The 18,384-nt window shown below is 47.3% G+C and overlaps 1 protein-coding gene across 8 annotated transcripts in view; it reads left to right on the forward strand.

The window, feature by feature from the left end:
* Positions 1 to 18,384, forward strand: part of DIP2A (disco interacting protein 2 homolog A) — a 92,918-nt gene that overhangs the window by 11,789 nt on the left and 62,745 nt on the right. For 6 of the 8 annotated variants that reach the window (XM_068547256.1, XM_068547254.1, XM_068547257.1 and 3 more), the window contains exons 2-5: positions 4,130 to 4,201; positions 9,065 to 9,184; positions 13,919 to 14,038; positions 15,162 to 15,389. In XM_068547256.1, the coding sequence (XP_068403357.1) occupies positions 4,130 to 4,201; positions 9,065 to 9,184; positions 13,919 to 14,038; positions 15,162 to 15,389 (540 nt within the window). Of the gene's footprint in view, positions 1 to 4,129; positions 4,202 to 9,064; positions 9,185 to 13,918; positions 14,039 to 15,161; positions 15,390 to 18,384 lie in introns of those variants that run through there. The other 2 variants (XM_068547258.1, XM_068547259.1) reach the window with 2 other exon arrangements.

Consider the following 18,384-nt stretch of genomic DNA (forward strand, 5'->3'; position numbering starts at 1 on the left):
GAAAGTCAGAAAGGTTGGTCGGCACAGTGAGCAAGGTCGGGGCGGGAGGGTGGGAGGCAGGACTGAGGCGGGGGAGCCACTGCGCTGGGGAGGAGAGGGTGCCTTTTCCACTGGTTTCCAGAGTCTGCCACGCCACTCCATTGGGAGGAAGGGGTGCCCAGAGGGCAGGCCCGCCTCTGCCTCAGCAGCACAGTTTCTCACTCACATTCCTCAAAAGAGTTCGAGTGGAAGCTGTGCAGCTGAAAAGTTGGGAGACCCCGGAGGGGATGATATTGAAGTTCTCCTTTCAGCTGCAGGAGTGTTCTGCGTTCTGGTCACGAGCATCCAGTGTGAATCATACCATGGTGTGGTTTCATCTCACCAAGGGATGTTTGAAAGCAACCTGCACGTGGCTGTTTATCGGGGCTTTATTCATAATTGCCCAAACTTGGGAGCAACCAAGATGGATGTCCTTCAGTAGTTGAATGGATAAATAAACTGGTACATTGAGACAATGGAATATTATTTAGCACTAAAAAGAAATGAGTTCTCAAGCCAAGAAAAGGCACGGAACAATCTTAAATGCACGTTACTCAGTGAAAGAAATCAATCTGAAAAGGCTACTGATTCCAACTATTCTGGAAAACTATGGAGACAGTAAAAAAGATCAGTGGCTGCCAGGGGTTCAGGGGTTCAGGGGGTGGCGAGAGGGATGAATAGGCACGCGCACAGAGGATTTTTAGGGCCGTGAAGTACTCTGCATGGTAGCGTAATGATAGATGCATGTCATTATACGGTGGTCCAAGCCCATGGAACGTGTGACAGCAAGAGTGAGCCCTGTGGGCTTTGGGTGGCGATGACATGTCAGTGTAGCTCATCGTCTGTGACACATGCGCCACTCTGGCGGCAGATGGTGATACTGGGAGAGGCTGTGCATGTGCGGGGCAGGGGATGGATGGGAACTCTCTGTGCCTTGCCCTCAATTTTGCTTGTGACCCTTAAACTGCTCTAAAAAAAGTAAAAGCAAAAGAGAGAAGGAAAAAAAAAATCTGGAAAATAAATCTACAAGCCCAGATGGTTTCACTGACAAAATTTATCAAACATTTAAAAAAGAAATAACACCAATTTTACATAGTCTCTCTCACGTATATTTTAATTTTGGAATAATTTTAATCTCATAAAAAATTGCAAAAATAGTGCATAGAATTCATTCGGTTTCCCACAATAACATCTTATATAGCCATAGTACATTATCAAACCATATTCCATATATTCTTAAGTACGATAGATTATATGATTATTGTGTTAAAAGATTTAATGAGTTCAAAAGTGCATGAAGTAAAAAGCGAAATCTAACACCCACCCCAAGCCAAATAAATAAATCACTTCCTAGGGGTAACCACTACTAATAATTTGTTGGGTACCCCTCCAGACATTTTGTGCACATACAGAAATATATATACCTACATGCATGTGAATATAGTTTTATTTATTTATTTTTATCAGAATTACATCATTTTGTATGTACATTGTTTTTCAGCTTGCTGTTTTTACTCAGTAGGATATCATGAAGCCCGTGTAAGTGATACCCACCCCTTCCCCACCCCCCCACCCCAAGTACCAAAGTATTTTTTAGGACTCACAGTATCCTGTAGTAGTGATGTATGGCAGCACATTCACTTCTTCCTACTTGTTTTCATGGACAGTTAGGTTTTCTCACATACTTTGTTGTTACATGTAATGTGCACCGCCTGTCCTCGTTCCCATGACCTTAAGGAGTTGTTGAGTGCCTTCGAGAATAGGTCTTTAGAAATTGTGTTGCTGAGGTAGAGACATGATGATAGCATTCGGGGTTTTGCCTTTATAGTCGGAAGTGAATTTGGTCTGTGGCCGTGGAGGTCAGCCCGAGCCACACGTGGTGCCCCTGCCTGGAGCACTAGTGAGAACAGCTGCCCACAGGCCGCCAGAGAGGAACCTTCTGCAGGTGGCCTGATGTGTTTCCAGAACTGCCCCGGGGCCTGGGTGCCCACCCAGGGGAGACCTCCTCTGTGTCTGGGATTCCCTCTGGCTGGCGGCCAGGGTCTCCCGGTTCTGTGCCGCAGACTGAGGAGCTTGGTCTGCTGTCTGTCTCTTTAGTGTTTACCGAACCTGGGGTCAGAAACCTTGGATGTGAGTCCCTCTATTAGTTCATTAGTTTTGCCCTGGAGTCTGTTTTGGATTCCATTTTGCTGTCTGTGGCTTGAAGCTTCGCATTCAGAGGCGTGTCAGGTTGGTGTCTACATTGGATACTTGAAAACATGCTAACTGGTTACACGTGAAAATGTGTAGCTGGTTATATTCAGTTGGTTTGGACAGCTTTCAGGATATGAGCCCCAAACTGGGAGTTAGCACGTTTCCTTTCTGAATGCTCCTTGGTACCTTCACCGTGTAAGCATTCATTTGAAATGGGAACATGAGAAGAAACTGTTTCTAGGAAATGAGTACTTAATTTTATAATATCCTGAGATTGGAATTGACGTATACACACTACCATATATGAAATAGATAACTAATAAGAACCTACCGTATACCACAGGGAACCTTATTCAATACTCTGTAATGACCTATATGGAAATAGAATCTAAAAAAGAGTGGATATACGTATATGTGTAGCTGATTCTCTTTGCTGTACAGCAGAAACTAACACAACATTGTAAATAACTATACTCCAATAAAAATTAATTTTAAAAAAAATTGAAAAAAAATCCTGCAAAATCCAATGCTCTGCTTTAAAATGAGGATTTATCTGTTTTAGTTTAGTGTTGCAATATTGTTTTCATTTAAATTTGTCTTAATTACATATTTTCATATGTTCGGGAGGAAAATTTTTTTAGTAGATATTGTTGAAAAAAACACATGTGCTTTAAATTTGTTCACAAGTTGCAACTCAATAAGCAAAATCATGCAGTCGTATCCTGGATCCAGTCAGGGTCTGTGAGCGTCCAGTGAGTGTAAGACGAGGACAGCGCAGCCCACGGGCCACTGCAGTCAGCAGTGGATTAGGTGTGCTCCTTACATCACAGGTCGGATGATGAGAAAGGCGAAGTGCTTAGTGAAGAATTGACAACAGAGTGAGATTTATTATATGGTGTCATTCAGGTAAAGTAAAAATACACGGACACAAGGCAGGATATGTTCTGCAGAACGTATTCAAATTAAAAGGCCCACAGGGCAGTAGACTAGTTTTGGGTGGGGTTGGGGGTGGGTCAGGTGCGGACCAGGGCCGAGTCCAAGGGTGTCGGTGGCAACCGGGAGCAGCTCCGTGGGCGCCCGACTGGGTGCGCAGTCCGCAAAGCGGAGGCTCTGTGCAGTGGCCTCACCACTTGGCCTGTTTGTTTGGGGTGGGTGGGCGGGTGGCAGGGGCAGGAGGGGCGCGGAGGGGGTGCCAGGAGGGCTTGCAGAGCACTGGAAGATTTCTGTTGAAGACCACTCACCCAAAGTGCAAGATACTAGTGGACACTGTAATACATGCTTCTGGTCGAAATAAAGTCTCCCAAACATGCTGGATCTGCCTGAGCACTCCGAGTCGTCCAGGAAACCAGCTGGTGTGCTTAGACTGAGAAGTGTTTCCCTGCAGACACATTTCCTGCCCCGTCTCTGGGTAGGTTAATTCATTTTTAGGCTGTTCTTCTTTATGTCCTATTCCCTGAGTGCTGGCCCAGGGACACCCCGTGGCCTGCGAGGGTTGGTTTCCTGTGGGTCCCTTCCACCAGTACTTCCACAGTTTGAACCTGCACAGAGTCACCTGGGGATCTTGGTAAAATGCAGATTCAGATTCTGTCAGTCTGGGGTGTGGCCTCGGAGTCTGCAGTTCTGACTCTTTTCCAGAGTGTCATGTGGCTGGAATAATACAGCATGTAGCCTTTTGAGTCTGGCTTCTGTCACTTAGCAATATGCGTGTGAGATCCACCCAGATTGTTGTCTATCAATAGCTTGTTCCTTTTTACTGCTGAGAAGCGTTCCATTGTGTAGATGCATCATGCTTTCTTTATCCAATCACCAGTTGAAGGACCTAAGTGTTTCCAGTTTTTCCATTATGAATGAATTTTTAATTAAAAAATTTTGGGAACCTCAGAAGAAATGTAATTCTATTTTTCCATTGTTGTTTTAGGTGACATCACTCAAAAAGGATATGAAAAGAAAAGGGCAAAGCTGCTTGCACGTTATGTACCACTCATTCAAGGTAAGGTCAGCGCGCGTCTCATCAAACTGTTTTAAAATTTGGTTTTAGAGCTTGACATTGGTAGTTTCATATTTTATTGAGAAGGTCTGGGCAAATAACATGTCTACTATTGAATTATAAAATCCAAAGGCATAGAGTATAATTTATATCTCTGGTTTGGTATAGATTTCATTCCCAAATAGGATTTCTTTTATATTTATGATCATAGACCATGATTATTTTTATGATTTTAGTAAGGAGCATTTCCTTACTTAGGTTTGGAACAAATATTATAAAGATGTCAGTTCTTCCCACCTTAGATTGATCTGTAGAGTGCACATTCAGTGTTTCAACAGAGTTTTTGGGGGTGGAATTTAACAAGCTAATTTTAAAATTTATATACAAGTTTGGGACTTCCCTGGCAGGCCGGTGGTTAAGACTCTGCCCTTCCCCTCCAGGGGGCACGGGTTCGATCCCTGGTCAGGGAGGTAAGACCCCATGTGCCGTATGCGGCACAGTCCAAAAAAAAGAAAAGTTTAAAAAAAAATGTATATACAAGTTTAAAGGGCCAAGGGATTCAAAATATGATAAAAAAAGAAGAATGAGGTGGGAGGATTTGCTGATTAGGATACGAAGAGTTAATATCAAGCTGTCGTCATTAAGACAGCCTGGTTTGGCACAAGGGAAGACAGCTAGATTAGCAGAGCAGAACATGGGCCCAGACAGACACGCACCGCTGTGGAGACCAGGCTTATGGTGGAGGTGGTGTTGCCACTTCCGGTGCTGGCACAGTTCCGTAAGACACAGAAACCAGCTCCACAGAAACCAGATGTTAAGGGCCTAAATGAGAAAGGCAAAAATTATAGCACCTTTGGAAGATCATACAGGAAAACTGTCACCGTCTCTAAATAGGAGGGATTTCTCAAGTCCCTAAAGGTACCAAAAAGCAGCAACTGTAAAGGAAAAAATTGGTAAATCGGGGTGTGTTAAAATTAAGAATTTTATTTTGTCAAAAGTCCCCATAAAGAGATTAAGGACAAGCCACAGTGTGGGAGGAGATAATCCTAGCACAAATAACAGGAAAAGGACTAGTTTTCCGAGCCTGTAAAGCAGCAGTGTCAGCAGAGCCCTTTGCGATAGTGGGAATGGTCTGTAGCTCCACTGTCTGGTACACTGACCACTTGCCACGTGTGGCTCCTGAGCACTTGAAGTGTGGTAGTGTGACTGAGAGACTGAATTTTTAATTTAATTTTAATTAATTTAAACTTTAAGGAGCCAGAAGGTCCCCCAACATGATTTTTTAAAAAGCCCAGTAGGAAATTGGGCTAAAGACTTGAGTAAGTATTTTATTGGAGGAAACCCTAATAGCCAGCAAGCAAACGAAAAGATACTTACCTAAGCTTGGTAGCAGTCAGAGAGATGCACGTTAAACCATGACCCACCTTGGGTTGTTGGAGAGGATTCAGACGGGTGTGCACAGCTCGTGGGACCTGGCAGAGTTGAAGAGGTGCAGAGGCAGCCGGCAGCTCTCCTTCAGGGACGCGCATGCCCTGGAGAAGCTCTGGGCGCCTGCACCCTGGCCTTGTTCCGTGCACAAGAGTGTTCATTGTTTTCCCTCAACTGCCAAGTGCTCAAACGTCCATCAGCAGGATGCATACGTGTGTCATCAAGGATGAGTCTCATAAACGTAACGGGGAGTGAAAAAACGATTACACGGGAATATAGCCTGTAAAACTGAAAAACCCACCAAACTGCCACTTCTCAACCTTTTTGTAGCTGGTAAAGAAAGAAGGGGAGAGAAGTGGTCTTCCCTGAAGTGAGCGTGGCGTTTCCGTGTGTGTGGAGTGAGATTGGAGGGGCCACGAGGAGCTCTAAGGCACATGAGTGTTTATTTCTTAACTGCTGCAGTTGTTACACTGAGTTTTTTTCTGTATAATAATTTTTGAACTGAATACATGCTTTATTCTGCCTGTATTGGTATGATATATTTTACAATAAATCAGTAACAAGAAGAGTACTGAGGAGGTGCTTTATGTACTGACATTCATCCATCCAAAATAAAACAAAAACAAGGAAAATTGAGTACAGTTGGAGGAAACTATTAAAAACAACATCTTGAAGCCCATTTGCCAGGCATCAACAGCAGCTGTCCAACGAGGCGTCCATGTGCCATCGTACTTCCTTTCCTCAGGGGCAGCCATGCCCGCCATGCCACTCCCAGGCCCTCCGTCGGGGTGGCCAGTGCCTGTGCAGCGTCACAGACAGACAAGGCAGGCGAGGGTTAGAGAGCACAGCATGCCATCCTTGCACAGGTGCTGTTATTTGATACCTTGAAAACCTAGGTGACTCCTTACTTAGCTATTAGAATTAGTAAGAGCTTTGGTTTGATAGAAGACAAATATGCAAGAATCAATAAGTTTTCTCTGGCAATATTTCTGTTTATAAAACAACTCACGTTCGTAATGGCAATAAACTATCAAATGTTTTTAATACATTTAGCAAGAAAGCCACAGGACCTATGTTAGGATCATGCAGTCTGTTTGAAAGAAATAACCAAGACCCTAAAATATGAAGAAATATACCAATATCCTAAATGGAAAAATTTAATATCATAAAAGTAGTAGTTTCCAAATTAATGTGTGAACAAAATGTAGTCCATTCTGAATACCAGTGACTGATTTAATATTCCTGAAACCTGGCATTGGAAGTAATAACCCACTTGAAGGAGAAAAGTTCTGCAAGTAGCCAGTACATTTTTGGGAAGGGGCACCAGTGAGAAAGGCCTGGCCTTCATGGTGTTCAACCCGTTTGTGTGCACTTGATAGTCCCAACCGGAGGGTGTTGGTGGACGGCGTGGAAGGCCCAACAGTGTAAGAGAGGGGCGTCTAGAAACGATTCAGGACAATTCAAAGGAGGGAAGATTTATTTAGTAACTGGCGCCATCCCTTTGGAGGCAACAGTGGGACACTCTTCCTCTCCACCATTAGCGAACGTAAGCTTTAGAAGGATTAAAGCTCTAAATATGTTTGTAATTATAAAATACTACAAAACTCCGGAGAACATTTGAATAACCTTTGAGTGGGGGTTACAAGATCGGAGACCTGGAAGAAAAACAGGTTATGATTGTCTCCCTAGAAATGAAAACACTGCAGAGTGACTGCGACCAGCCGGCCGTGGCCTGGGGGGCGAGCACAGCCCAGGGTGGTGCCTCCAGCTGACCCGGGCTTTCTGCAGGTCACTTGGCGGGGGGCTCCTTAGCTGGATAGGATGAACAGAAATTCAAAGAAGAGGACATACGGATGGGCAATAAACAGTAAAGTATGTTCAACCTCACTAGCAGATACGGGAATGCAAATTAGTGAACCATTTTTCTCCTGTCAGATTGGCAAGATTCTAAACCTTATAACATCCATCGCTGACAAAGATGTGGGGAAATGGCACATTGTGGGAGTGCGAATTGCTGTGACCTTTCTGAGAAGTTCTCTCTTGATACCTGTTAAAAATATACCTACTGTTTTATCCAGTGATTTCCCACTGGGCTTTATATCTTCGTTGAATAAATGAATCGATCTCAATAAAAGCACTGTATTTTGGAATAAAAGTGTAAGGATGTCCATATGCATATATGTCACTTAGCAGCATGCCTGATTATAGTCTGTAACACGTAAGATTCTGTGTTCTCTGTTACGGACTCTAAAGAAATTTTATCGAGTCACAAGAAACAAAAAGCCAGAAGCAGTGCTGACCAGTATTGCTGTCTGTCGCATATGTGTATGTGTGTATATGTTCACACTTTGAAGAGCTGAACATGGATTTCCAGGGGCTCTTGCTGTCCTCTCGTGCTGCGTAACTAACACCCCAAACCCGGTAGGTAAAACAACAGCAAGAGCAGCGTTTTGCGCCCAAACCTGCGGGTTGGCCAGGCTCAGAGGGCAGCTCCTCCCTGTCTGCGGAGCCAGAGCTGGTGTCCTGGGGGCTCCGCAGTCACAGGGGTGGCGTCAGTGCCGGGAGGCTTGGGCAGCCGAGCGTGGATCCCCCATGGCCCCCGTCCCCTCTGTCCTCTCTGTGTGTCGTCAAAGAGAGCTGGGGGCCGGGTGGCCTTTCATGAGCAGCGTTGGAGGTCAGGACCCACCCGGGCCCAAGTGGGGATAGGCTACTGCTTTTCGGGCAGTGATAAGGGCTGGGGGCCCTGGAGGCGATTTTTCTGAGACGTCTTGAAACTAAGGCTAAAACACTGAACAGATTATTGTGATGAAGTCCAGCTGAAGGCTTCGCTTTGTGTTCTTCTCAGATGCCAGCAAGCCAGGGCTCGGGCCGCACCGGCTGCACGCTCGTGCGCCACGCCTTTCCGCGGCACGTGGCGTCCGAGGGCCCGGGTGTCGGGGCTGTGGGCGTGAGAGCCTGGGGGGCTGCGACGGGACGTGGAGAGCCGGCCGGCCGCCCGTCGGGGTTGGTCGGCACCCGTCTTCGTCCCTGGGTCTGAGGGCGGCTGGCGACACCCCCAGTGGTGGCTTTTTGGGCTGTTTCCCACTGGGCTTGCTGACGCCAGGGACACTGAGGGGGAGGGAGAGCCGTCCCAAGAGAGCTGGCTCTGCGCCCGCATGCGCGCCCAGCTCGGGGCCCAGGACGGCTGGGTGCCGGTGGGCGGTGAGGCCGCGGGGCTGCGCTGGGCTGTGGGCAGCGGGGCTGGAAGCGGACCTTGACGTCTCCGCCCTGACCTCCAAGTTCAGGGTCTTCTGGCGTTGGGGCCGCCACAGCGTGCATGGTTGCGGAGCGGGTGCTGTGCAGCAGCGGACGGGAAGCGGGGGCTGTTTTACGTGGGTTTTTCCATGACTGGAAAAGCAAATTGTTCACACCAGGTGCTCCTGTAAAACTGTGTTTCAGGAGTAGATCCATCCCTACAAGCGGAGACTAGGATCCCCGGGCCCTCACCAGCCACGGCCCCCGCGCCCAGACAGCAGAAGCCGAGGCCCAGCCACGCCCGGGACGAGCGCTTCAGGTCAGGTAGGGACCAGAGGCCTGCAGGCCTCTGCTCGGACACCGCGTCTCCGCTGAGGAAATTGTTTTCTTTCTTTCTTTTTTTTTAACTTTTTATTTTATATTGGGGTATAGCCGATTAACGATGTTGTGATAGTTTCAGGTGCACGGCAAAGCGACTCAGCTGTACATGTACATACGCGTATCCATTCTCCCCCAAACTCCCCTCCTATTCGGAAATTATTTTCACTTGAACCATAACTTACCACGTCATATTTTTCAAGAAAAAAATAAAACTTCCACATAAGACAGTATGTTTTTTTTGGGTTTTTTTGTTTTTTTTAATTTTTGGCTGTGTTGCGTCTTCGTTTCTGTGCGAGGGCTTTCTCCAGTTGCAGCGAGTGGGGGCCACTCTTCATCGCGGTGCGCGGGCCTCTCACTGTCGCGGCCTCTCCCGTTGCGGAGCACAGGCTCCAGATGCGCAGGCTCAGTAGTTGTGGCTCACGGGCTGAGTTGCTCCGCGGCATGTGGGATCTTCCCAGACCAGGGCTCGAACCCGTGTCCCCTGCATTGGCAGGCAGATTCTTAACCACTGCACCACCGGGGAAGCCCCAAGACAGTATGTTTTAATGTAGCCTGGAGTGTAAGTGTTCTCTTCTTAGGGGATGCTTATAGAAATCTCAGGAGAAAGCTAAATCTTCCTTCCCCCATTAGAATAATTTCTGTAAATGTTTGTGTCCATTTTCCTACCTAGATCTTTGGGGTTGGTATTGGTGGATTTGTGCATCAGGGACCGCTTTACTACTGTAGGTGTTTTAGTATTTTTTTCTTTCTCTAATTTTGGAGATTTCCTTCTAATTAGATTTCTGCCACTTTGTCAGTGCTTTTGTAAATATTTAAATTTGTCTCTGACATTTTATTTGAATCATCAGGACATCCATTGAAAAAATTCGTGCTTTCTGTTATAGATTACATATGGATAACTTTTGAACACTCTTTTGCCTGTTTAACATTTTCACCATTGTGTGATTGTATATTTCCTTTATATTTAAACTCTCTCAATAAACCTTTGTATAAAGAAAAACTTTCAAGAGAGATAAAGAAATGGCCGTTTTGTTTTAAGAATACCTAAAAAGAACATTAAGATTTTAAATGTTATGTCAACATGGGAGTGTGATGAAGTGATTCGAGAAATTTTTGACCAGATAATTTCTTACCAGTTTAATATACAATTTAGAAAACTTCCTCACGCCGATAATAGTTTCTTTTCTGATTACGTAAATGATACACGTAACATAGGATAGTAGAAACGGCCCCATCAACATTACACTGACACCATCTTCTTTAGCCCTGGGTACAAAAGCACACGCACGCACACGCGCCGTAAGTAGGATCACCAGAGGTCCCCTTCCTGTCCCTGCCTGTCCTCATCTCCCTGCTCCCTGTCCCCCCTCCCCATTTCCGTGTAACTGACGTTGATGACCTGCTTTCTGCCCTTGTGAACTGTATCTGGTTCTCATTCTTTACTTTCTGAAAACAAGACCTTTATCATTAATGTGCTTTGCTCATATTTTCCCCAAGGCTTTGTCTTCTCTTTGAACTCTCTTACAGTGGCTTTTGTAGCAGAAGTTTTTAATTTTAATGAAGTCCAGCTTATCAGTTCCTTTTCATGAATAGTGCTTTTGTTCTCGCACCTAAGAAATCTTTGCCAAACCCAAGGTCACAAAGATTCTTACCTGGGTTTTCTTCTAAAAGTTTTATAGTTTTAGGTTTTTTGGTTTTTTTTTTTAAACTATTTCAGTGGAGGTAAGGCATTTTTCTCTTTTTTTTAAAAAAATTATTTATTTATTTATTTATTTTATTTACGGCTGTGTTGGGTCTTCGTTTCTGTGCGAGGGCTTTCTCCAGTTGCGGCAAGCGGGGGCCACTCTTCATCGCGGTGCGCGGGCCTCTCATTATCGCGGCCTCTCTTGTTACGGAGCACAGGCTCCAGACGCGCAGGCTCAGTAATTGTGGCTCACGGGCCTAGTTGCTCCGCGGCATGTGGGATCTTCCCAGACCAGGGCTCGAACCCGTGTCCCCTGCATTGGCAGGCAGACTCTCAACCACTGCGCCACCAGGGAAGCCCTAGTTTTAGGTTTTACCTTTAGGTCTATGATTTAGATTTTAGTTAATTTTAGTATGATTCAAGGTATGGCACACAGCTTACTTTTTTGCATGTGGTAATCCCGTTGTCCCCGATGCCCTTGCTCCTTTGTCTAAAAGCGGTCGCGCGCATGTGTGACTCTCTTTCTGGACTCTGTCCTATTCTGTTGATGTATTCGTCTGTTGTTATGGCAGAGCCAGCTCTCTTAATGATTGTAGCTTAACAATCATTGTTCACATCAGTAGTGTTATTCCTCCAAGTTTATTCCTTACTGTTGTTCCCTTGTATATACTGTGCCTTTTTTCCCTCTGGTACCTTTAAGATTTTTCTCTTTGTCACTGGTTTTGAGTGACTTGATTATGATGTACCTTGGTGTAGTTTTCTTTGTTTTTTGTGCTTGGGGTTTGTTGAGCTTCTTGGATCTGTTGCTTTATACCCTGTAATGTTGACATTGTCTAGATTTTTAGTTGTTGGTTGTCTTATCTGTACTTAGGTTTTTGTTTGTTTCTAAGGCGGCAGTAACGTTTAAGGTGTGTGCTCACAGTCACAGCCAGGTCTCTTGCAGGGGCTCCTAGGTTTGTCTCTCTCCTGAGCACTGTCTTTCATGAGTGTTTTCGGTTGTATGTCTGGGAGTATTTTTATTAGACCCTCAAGCTTAAATGATACTTTGGCTGGATATAAAATTCTAGGTTCAACGCTCGTTTCTTCAGCTGTGTTGCCTTCTTGCACCTGGTGGTTACTATTGAGTAAAGTCAGTCTGTTTCCTGATCCTTCAAGATTATTTGCTCTTTCTCTCTGGAAGCTTTTAGGATTGACTGGCTGTCTTTGATATTTGTAAATTTTATTTTAATACGCCTAGGTGTGAATTTTTCATCTTTCCTGATAGTACCCTATGAGCCATTTTACTATAAGGTTTCTAAATGCTTTAAAAACATTTTGTTGGGGAAAATTTGAACACATACGAAAGTGGACTTGGTGGTGTGATGAGCCCCAGACTCGTCCAGCCCCCGCAGTTCCTGCCATGCTCAGGCTCAGTCTTGGCTTCTTCATCAACCCCCTGCTTCCTCCCTTCCCATGTGATTGTGAAGCACATCTCAGAGATCATGTTATTTCATTTAGAGGTCATAATATTCTTGGCTTCTGTATCTGAAAAGAACGCATGTGTCTCTAAAAGATAATGCCGTTGTCACAAAATAATTAACAATAATTCCTTAGTGTCAAATACCCGAATGTTCCTGTGGTTTGGAAAAAAAACAGTTTATTTGGACCCAGGATCCAAATGTGGTGCACATATCTCAGGTGGCTGATGTGTGTTTCCACCTTCGATAACTCGGTCTTGGGGCCTGGGCTGTGGTCCGGTGGCTCCATGGCTCCATGGCTCCAGCAGGTCACTTAGGGTTCTGTGTTCTCTCACCAAGAGGCACTGCAGGCCTGAGTCTCTCTCCTCCTTGGGATGCTGGCAGACCCATTTGTTCGTTAGGGTGGCAAAATGGCTGGACTGCTTCTATGGAGAGAAACTTGTGCTCGCTCACCACAAGGCACAGGAGAGCCTGGAGAAACGCTCAATTCTTTCCATCTGTTTACTCCTTTTTAAAATAATGGGTTAGGTCACCGGCATCCTCCAAAGGCAGCCAATTACTTTTGCTTCCTCTCTTCCTTCCTTTCTTTTCTTTTATCTTGTTTTTCAGCATTGTAGTTGATATTCAGTCCTTCTAGCATTTACCCTTGGTGATGTTCCAACTGCCCCATCTTTATGAGCCTTTGGGAGCGTCTCCACATCGGCTCCGGCATTTGGGTCACTGGGCCATGTACTTGTTGGCTGTTAGGATGCAATGCTCCAGGCTCCCCTGTGTGCTCCCTGCCCCCACCCTAGAATCCACCGTGTCTCAGGGTGCTTGCAGTGAGGATGGTGCTTTAAGACCACAGGCTGGGTGGTAGGGATGCTTGTTGCTATCGGGCTTGTCATCATTCCTAGACATTCTTAGGGACAGAGGTAAGACATACTATTTAAAGCTAAAATGCCACGTGTGTTCACGCTGATAATTTCCACTCAGATTCAGGACTGCAGGGTTTTCCCTCACTTCTTTGGTCTCTGTTTGTGTCTCTTCTTTCCCTTACGAGTGTCTTGGTTTCCAGGGAGGGGCGATGGAGTGAGACCATCAGGCCCCTCTTTGCTCGCTCTCTCACACTTGACCACAAGTGTGGCAGTGTGGCGGGGCCCCATGACCACCAGCAGCAAGACTGCAGGAGAGCCTGCATTCCCTGTGCGGTTCTGCCATCCTGGGGCTTGTCTGGGGCAGCAGCTTGACGGTCTGACCATAGGGCTTTAGTGCCACTTGGAGTGGTTTGTGCCACAGTCAGAGCACATTAGGTTCATGTTTCATTTTATTTTTAGTTTTGGGGATTTCTTCTTTTTGATTTAAATCTGAAAATATTTCCAAAGTCAAATCTACAAGCCGAGAAATATTTATGGAAATCTAGGACCAATGTGTGGGACCCACGTGTAGGCCGAGTTTGTGTTCCTTTTACACTCAGTGAAAACAAATAAAAACGTGGACCATGGTTTTGTTACTTCATAAGTAACACATGTTTTTGTTGCTGTTCTTTCCGTGCAGATGTTCACACCGAGGCTGTGCAGGCAGCTTTGGCCAAATACAAAGAGAGGAAGATGCCCATGCCTTCCAAGAGGCGCTCCGTCCTCACGCACACGTCCGTGGAGGCCCACACACCCCCAGGTACTGGGCAGGGTCACGGTGGCCTGGGAGGGGTTTCCCGTTGGGGCGGCACAGCCTCCGACCGTAGTGAAGAGTGTGTGTGTGGGGGGGGGGTGGGGGGGGTGTAGGCTTGCTTCCTACAGGACATCTGTGTAGATTTTAATGTTTTCGCTAAGATGCAGTTTGTGTCTTTTAGTAAAGAGAGGAACCTGGAGAACGTGCTTCGTGGGATGACAGAGTTCCCTGAATTCAGAATTCTAAAATTATTCTCATCTCATTAGCTGTTACTTGTTATGTTGTTACCAGGCCTTAAATGGGAAAGAATAAGGCTATTTGGAGGGTTTTTTATTTATTCTGCTATTGTGGTTTTGTTGTCGTGACCATTAGAAATGAAAGCTTTTACGTGGGGTCTCTCTTCAGGATAGTTAGTATGTCTTAAGTTTCTTCGAAAACCCTGTCCAGGTGCTTGAGAGCGCGAGGCTGCTGCCGCCTGTCTGGTTATTTAAGTCATAAAACTGGCGACGCGCGTGTTTGGTTTGAAGACATGGTAAAAACCCAAACACACCAGGTCTGCAAGATAAGCGTAGTGTTTTGGTGATGCTTCCTCACTTAAAAAAGAAGTTTATGTTGTTGAAAAAAGTCTTAGAAATGGCCGTCAAATTCTTGTTTCTACTGAAAATAACCATAGATACTACCCAGTTTTTAAAAAACCTACTGATAACTGTGAAACCCATGATAAAATGCAGTCGTGCTGACTGGAGGAAACCAGAACTCACATCAGTTTCCTTGCCCGAGGCGGTGGTCTCAGGCAGGGGTTCTTTTCAGAGCTCAGTCACGTCCGTTGAGGGGACACAGGTGCCCTTGGGGTGGACTCCCGGGGCCCCACAGCACGCGCTGAAGCCGTCAGGCTTGGGGCTGGCTGCGCTCCGGGTGTGGCGCCCCGAGACTGAGCCCTCCGGGGGAGCCTGGGGTGAAGCCAGTTCCCGAGTTGCCCCGCGGGGCTCACGGTCGGTCAGACGCAGGCCCTTCTGGACGTGCGGGCGCGGCTGTGCAGGGGCCCAGGGCACGGGCCGGCTGGGGCCGGTGGGGACTCCGCCCTGGAGGACGCCCCCCCTCATGCCTGTCCTCATTATTCTGACCACAGACACGTCGTCCGCCTCAGAAGATGAGGGCTCTTTACGGCGACCCGGGCGACTCGCCTCCGCTCCGCTCCAGAGCCATCCCAGCGTCGAGCCCTGGCTCGAGCAGGTCACTCAGGGCTCGTCCACCTCCTCCTCCGCCTCCTCCACCTCATCTCACCCGGGAGGGCAGCCTGCCGCCGCGCCCAGCGCCGCCGCCGCGCCCGCAGGCCCCGCGGCCCTCGCCCGCGTAGGTCAGTGCAGCCGCAGGGACCCCTCCAGGCAGGGGAGCCCCCGCGCCCACCCAGACCCACCTTCTCCTTTTCCTACGGAAAATGTCCTTTTGGTAACAGAAGTGGTTCCTGATGCTTCTGTGGTTTGGCAGCCCCAGACCCTGTGGCGTGTGGGCCTGCCCCGGGGTCCCCGATGAGTGCCTGGTGTTTCTGCTCTGGGTGGGGGGGGGGGCCGGCACAGGTGGGCGGTCCCTGACGATCAGGGGGCCTGCCGCCTGCACGTGGTCCCCGCCTTTGCTCCTTCCTTGTGTGTCCAGCTGGAGCCCTCGGTTGTCCCTGCACTGGGTGTCCCGAGGCGGGGCTGGGGCTGCAGCCACCGTCCGGCCTTTCTTCCTCCACATACCAGGGTTAGACAGCCCTCAACCTGAAAAGACATGTCAGTCAGAGTTCAGTCATACGGGTGCCTAGACCTTTTCCAAGTCACCCAGCCCTTTAAATTTCGTTAACCTTAGCGGCTTCCCTGGTGGCGCAGTGGTTAAGAATCCGCCTGCCAGTGCAGGGGACATGGGTTCGAGCCCTGGTCCAGGAAGATCCCACATGCCGCGGAGCAGCTAAGCCCGTGCACCACAACTACTGAGCCTGTGCTCTAGAGCCCGCGAGCCACAACTACTGAGCCTGCGCTCTAGAACCCGCGAGCCACAACTACTGAGCCTGCGCTCTAGAACCCGCGAGCCACAACTGAGCCCATGCGCCACAGCTACTGAAGCCCATGCGCCACAACTACTGAGCGCACGTGCCACAACTACTGAAGCCCGTGCGCCTAGAGCCCATGCTCCACAACAAGAGAAACCACCGCAATGAGAAGCCCGCACACCGCAGTGAGGAGTAGCCCCTGCTCAACGCAGTTAGAGAAAGCCCGCGCACAGCAATGAAGACCCAACGCAGCCAAAAATAAATAAATAAATAAATAAATAACATTAATCTTAGAAAGGAAAACATTGCAAACTTTTCACCATTTAAAGTCATTTTTTTAAAAGCAAAACTAGTAACGTAGCTGGCATGCAAAGCCCACATGCATTCTTGCACGAGTACCTTAAAAAAGTGTACTTCTCAGATGGTGCATCAGTATTGCTGGGATCATCTGAACACCCTCTCCTTCCAGCTGTGGAGGGAAGAGCTAAGTCGCGTGATTGCAGCCTGCCTGAGACCACACAGCTGGCTGTGCTGGAGCCAGGGCTGGCCCACAGTTTTCTGATTCCTGTTCATTTTCTTTGCTGTTCTGCTAAAACCAACATGGTGCATCAGAGGTGTGCCCATGACTGGCCAGTGTTTTGGGTGGGCTCCCAGTGGGTTAACACCCCAAGGCAGGCCCGGGTCTCAGGTGCTGAGCTGCTTTCATGTAAGATCTTGGTCCTTTGGCTGGACTGGGCATTGTAAGTGACCGACGTCTTCCATCTCTGGCCTCTGTGGGCCCATCAGGGACGCTCTTTGTTTGTTATTGGCTGTGTCACTGCAGACATCTGCACGTTTCTGTGGAGCTCATGCCGTGAGTCTTGGGTGAGAACTCACGACGCCTTGACCTGCTTCCGGCATGTGGAGGAGCCTCTAAGACCGCCGGGGTCAGGCTGGCAGGACTGTCCTGGGGAGTTTGCTTTACGAGAAAAGGCTCCTTTGGAAACAGCCTGCCAGGATTGTTTTGGTAGCTTTCCTGGGGGTCCTAAAATGGCTGGTGGTTATATAGCCCACCTGTCCTCACGGGGGTTTACAGTGGAGAGCTTGAAAACAGCTTGAGATGGATATATTTTCCTGTTTGTCACGGCGATTTCACATTTTGGAAATACACAGGTACCTCCAGTGTGAGGAAAACGGTAGCGTTTGAATGTTCTCTTGGCTTAGTTCAACTTCCCGAAGCTCTCTTCTGCGTTCGACGGTGAGGGGAATAGGGCAGAGTTTGCGTGTATTAGCCGTTGCCGAGCTGTCGTAAACACGGCTTCCTGGTGGGTTAGAAATAGAAGCATATTTAGCATGAAAAATTGACCACAGTTCAAAATGTTTAAGCAGACAGCCCTTGACTCCCCAGGGTTGTGGGGTGTTTTGAACGTAAGATGTGTTTGAGTGGGCGTCTCCATCCCCGAAAGGCCCTGGCTGTAAAGACTTCCAAGGCGGGTTTGTCACCTCTGTGGGTGGAGGACTCCTGATTGTGCAGGTGTGGCTGACACTGCTCTTCTCGCATCCTGCTTGCCTGGCCTCACGTGCACATCGTGTGATTAGTTCTAGTAGATTCTAAACATCTTAACTCGGGCTCTGCTTAATACCTCACTGTTGTTTGTAACCTGCATATGCTACCTGTTTGACCTGAATTTTTAAATCTGAAAAATACTCCATTTCCCTCTCCTTGTTATAAAAACCATCCTTTGTTTTAGTTTCTGACACTAGAGAATTCTTCAATTTGGGCTAAGGAAAGAAGTATAGAAAGAAGATGACTATAAAAAATTGGAGGCAAAAAATGTTAGGTAAAGGTAATTAAAAATATATATCATTTTCAATTTTGGGTTAGGAAAATCATATACATAAAACATTTGGACACAAATTAAATACCTATGTTTAAAAGCAGTACATTTAACTACAGTAGTTCAGTTTTGTTTTGTTGTAAATTAATTAATTAATTTATTTATTTTTGGCTGCGTTGGGTCTTCATTGCTGCACGTGGGCTTTCTCTACTTGCGGCGAGCGGGGGCTACTCTTCATTGTGGTGCGCGGGCTTCTCATTGCGGTGGCTTCTCTTGTTGCGGAGCACGGGCTCTAGGCATGCAGACTTCAGTAGTTGTGGCATGCGGGCTCAGTAGTTGTGGCTCGTGGGCTCTAGAGCACAGGCTCAGTAGTTGTGGCGCACGGGCTTAGTTGCTCCGAGGCATGTGGGATCTTCCCGGACCAGGGCTCGAACCCGTGTCCCCTGCATTGGCAGGTGGATTCTTAACCACTGCACCACCAGTAAGTCCTAGTAGTTCATTTTTAT

The sequence above is a fragment of the Eschrichtius robustus genome, chromosome 6 (genome assembly GCF_028021215.1).
Source record: "Eschrichtius robustus isolate mEscRob2 chromosome 6, mEscRob2.pri, whole genome shotgun sequence".
NCBI classification, from domain to species: domain Eukaryota; kingdom Metazoa; phylum Chordata; class Mammalia; order Artiodactyla; family Eschrichtiidae; genus Eschrichtius; species Eschrichtius robustus.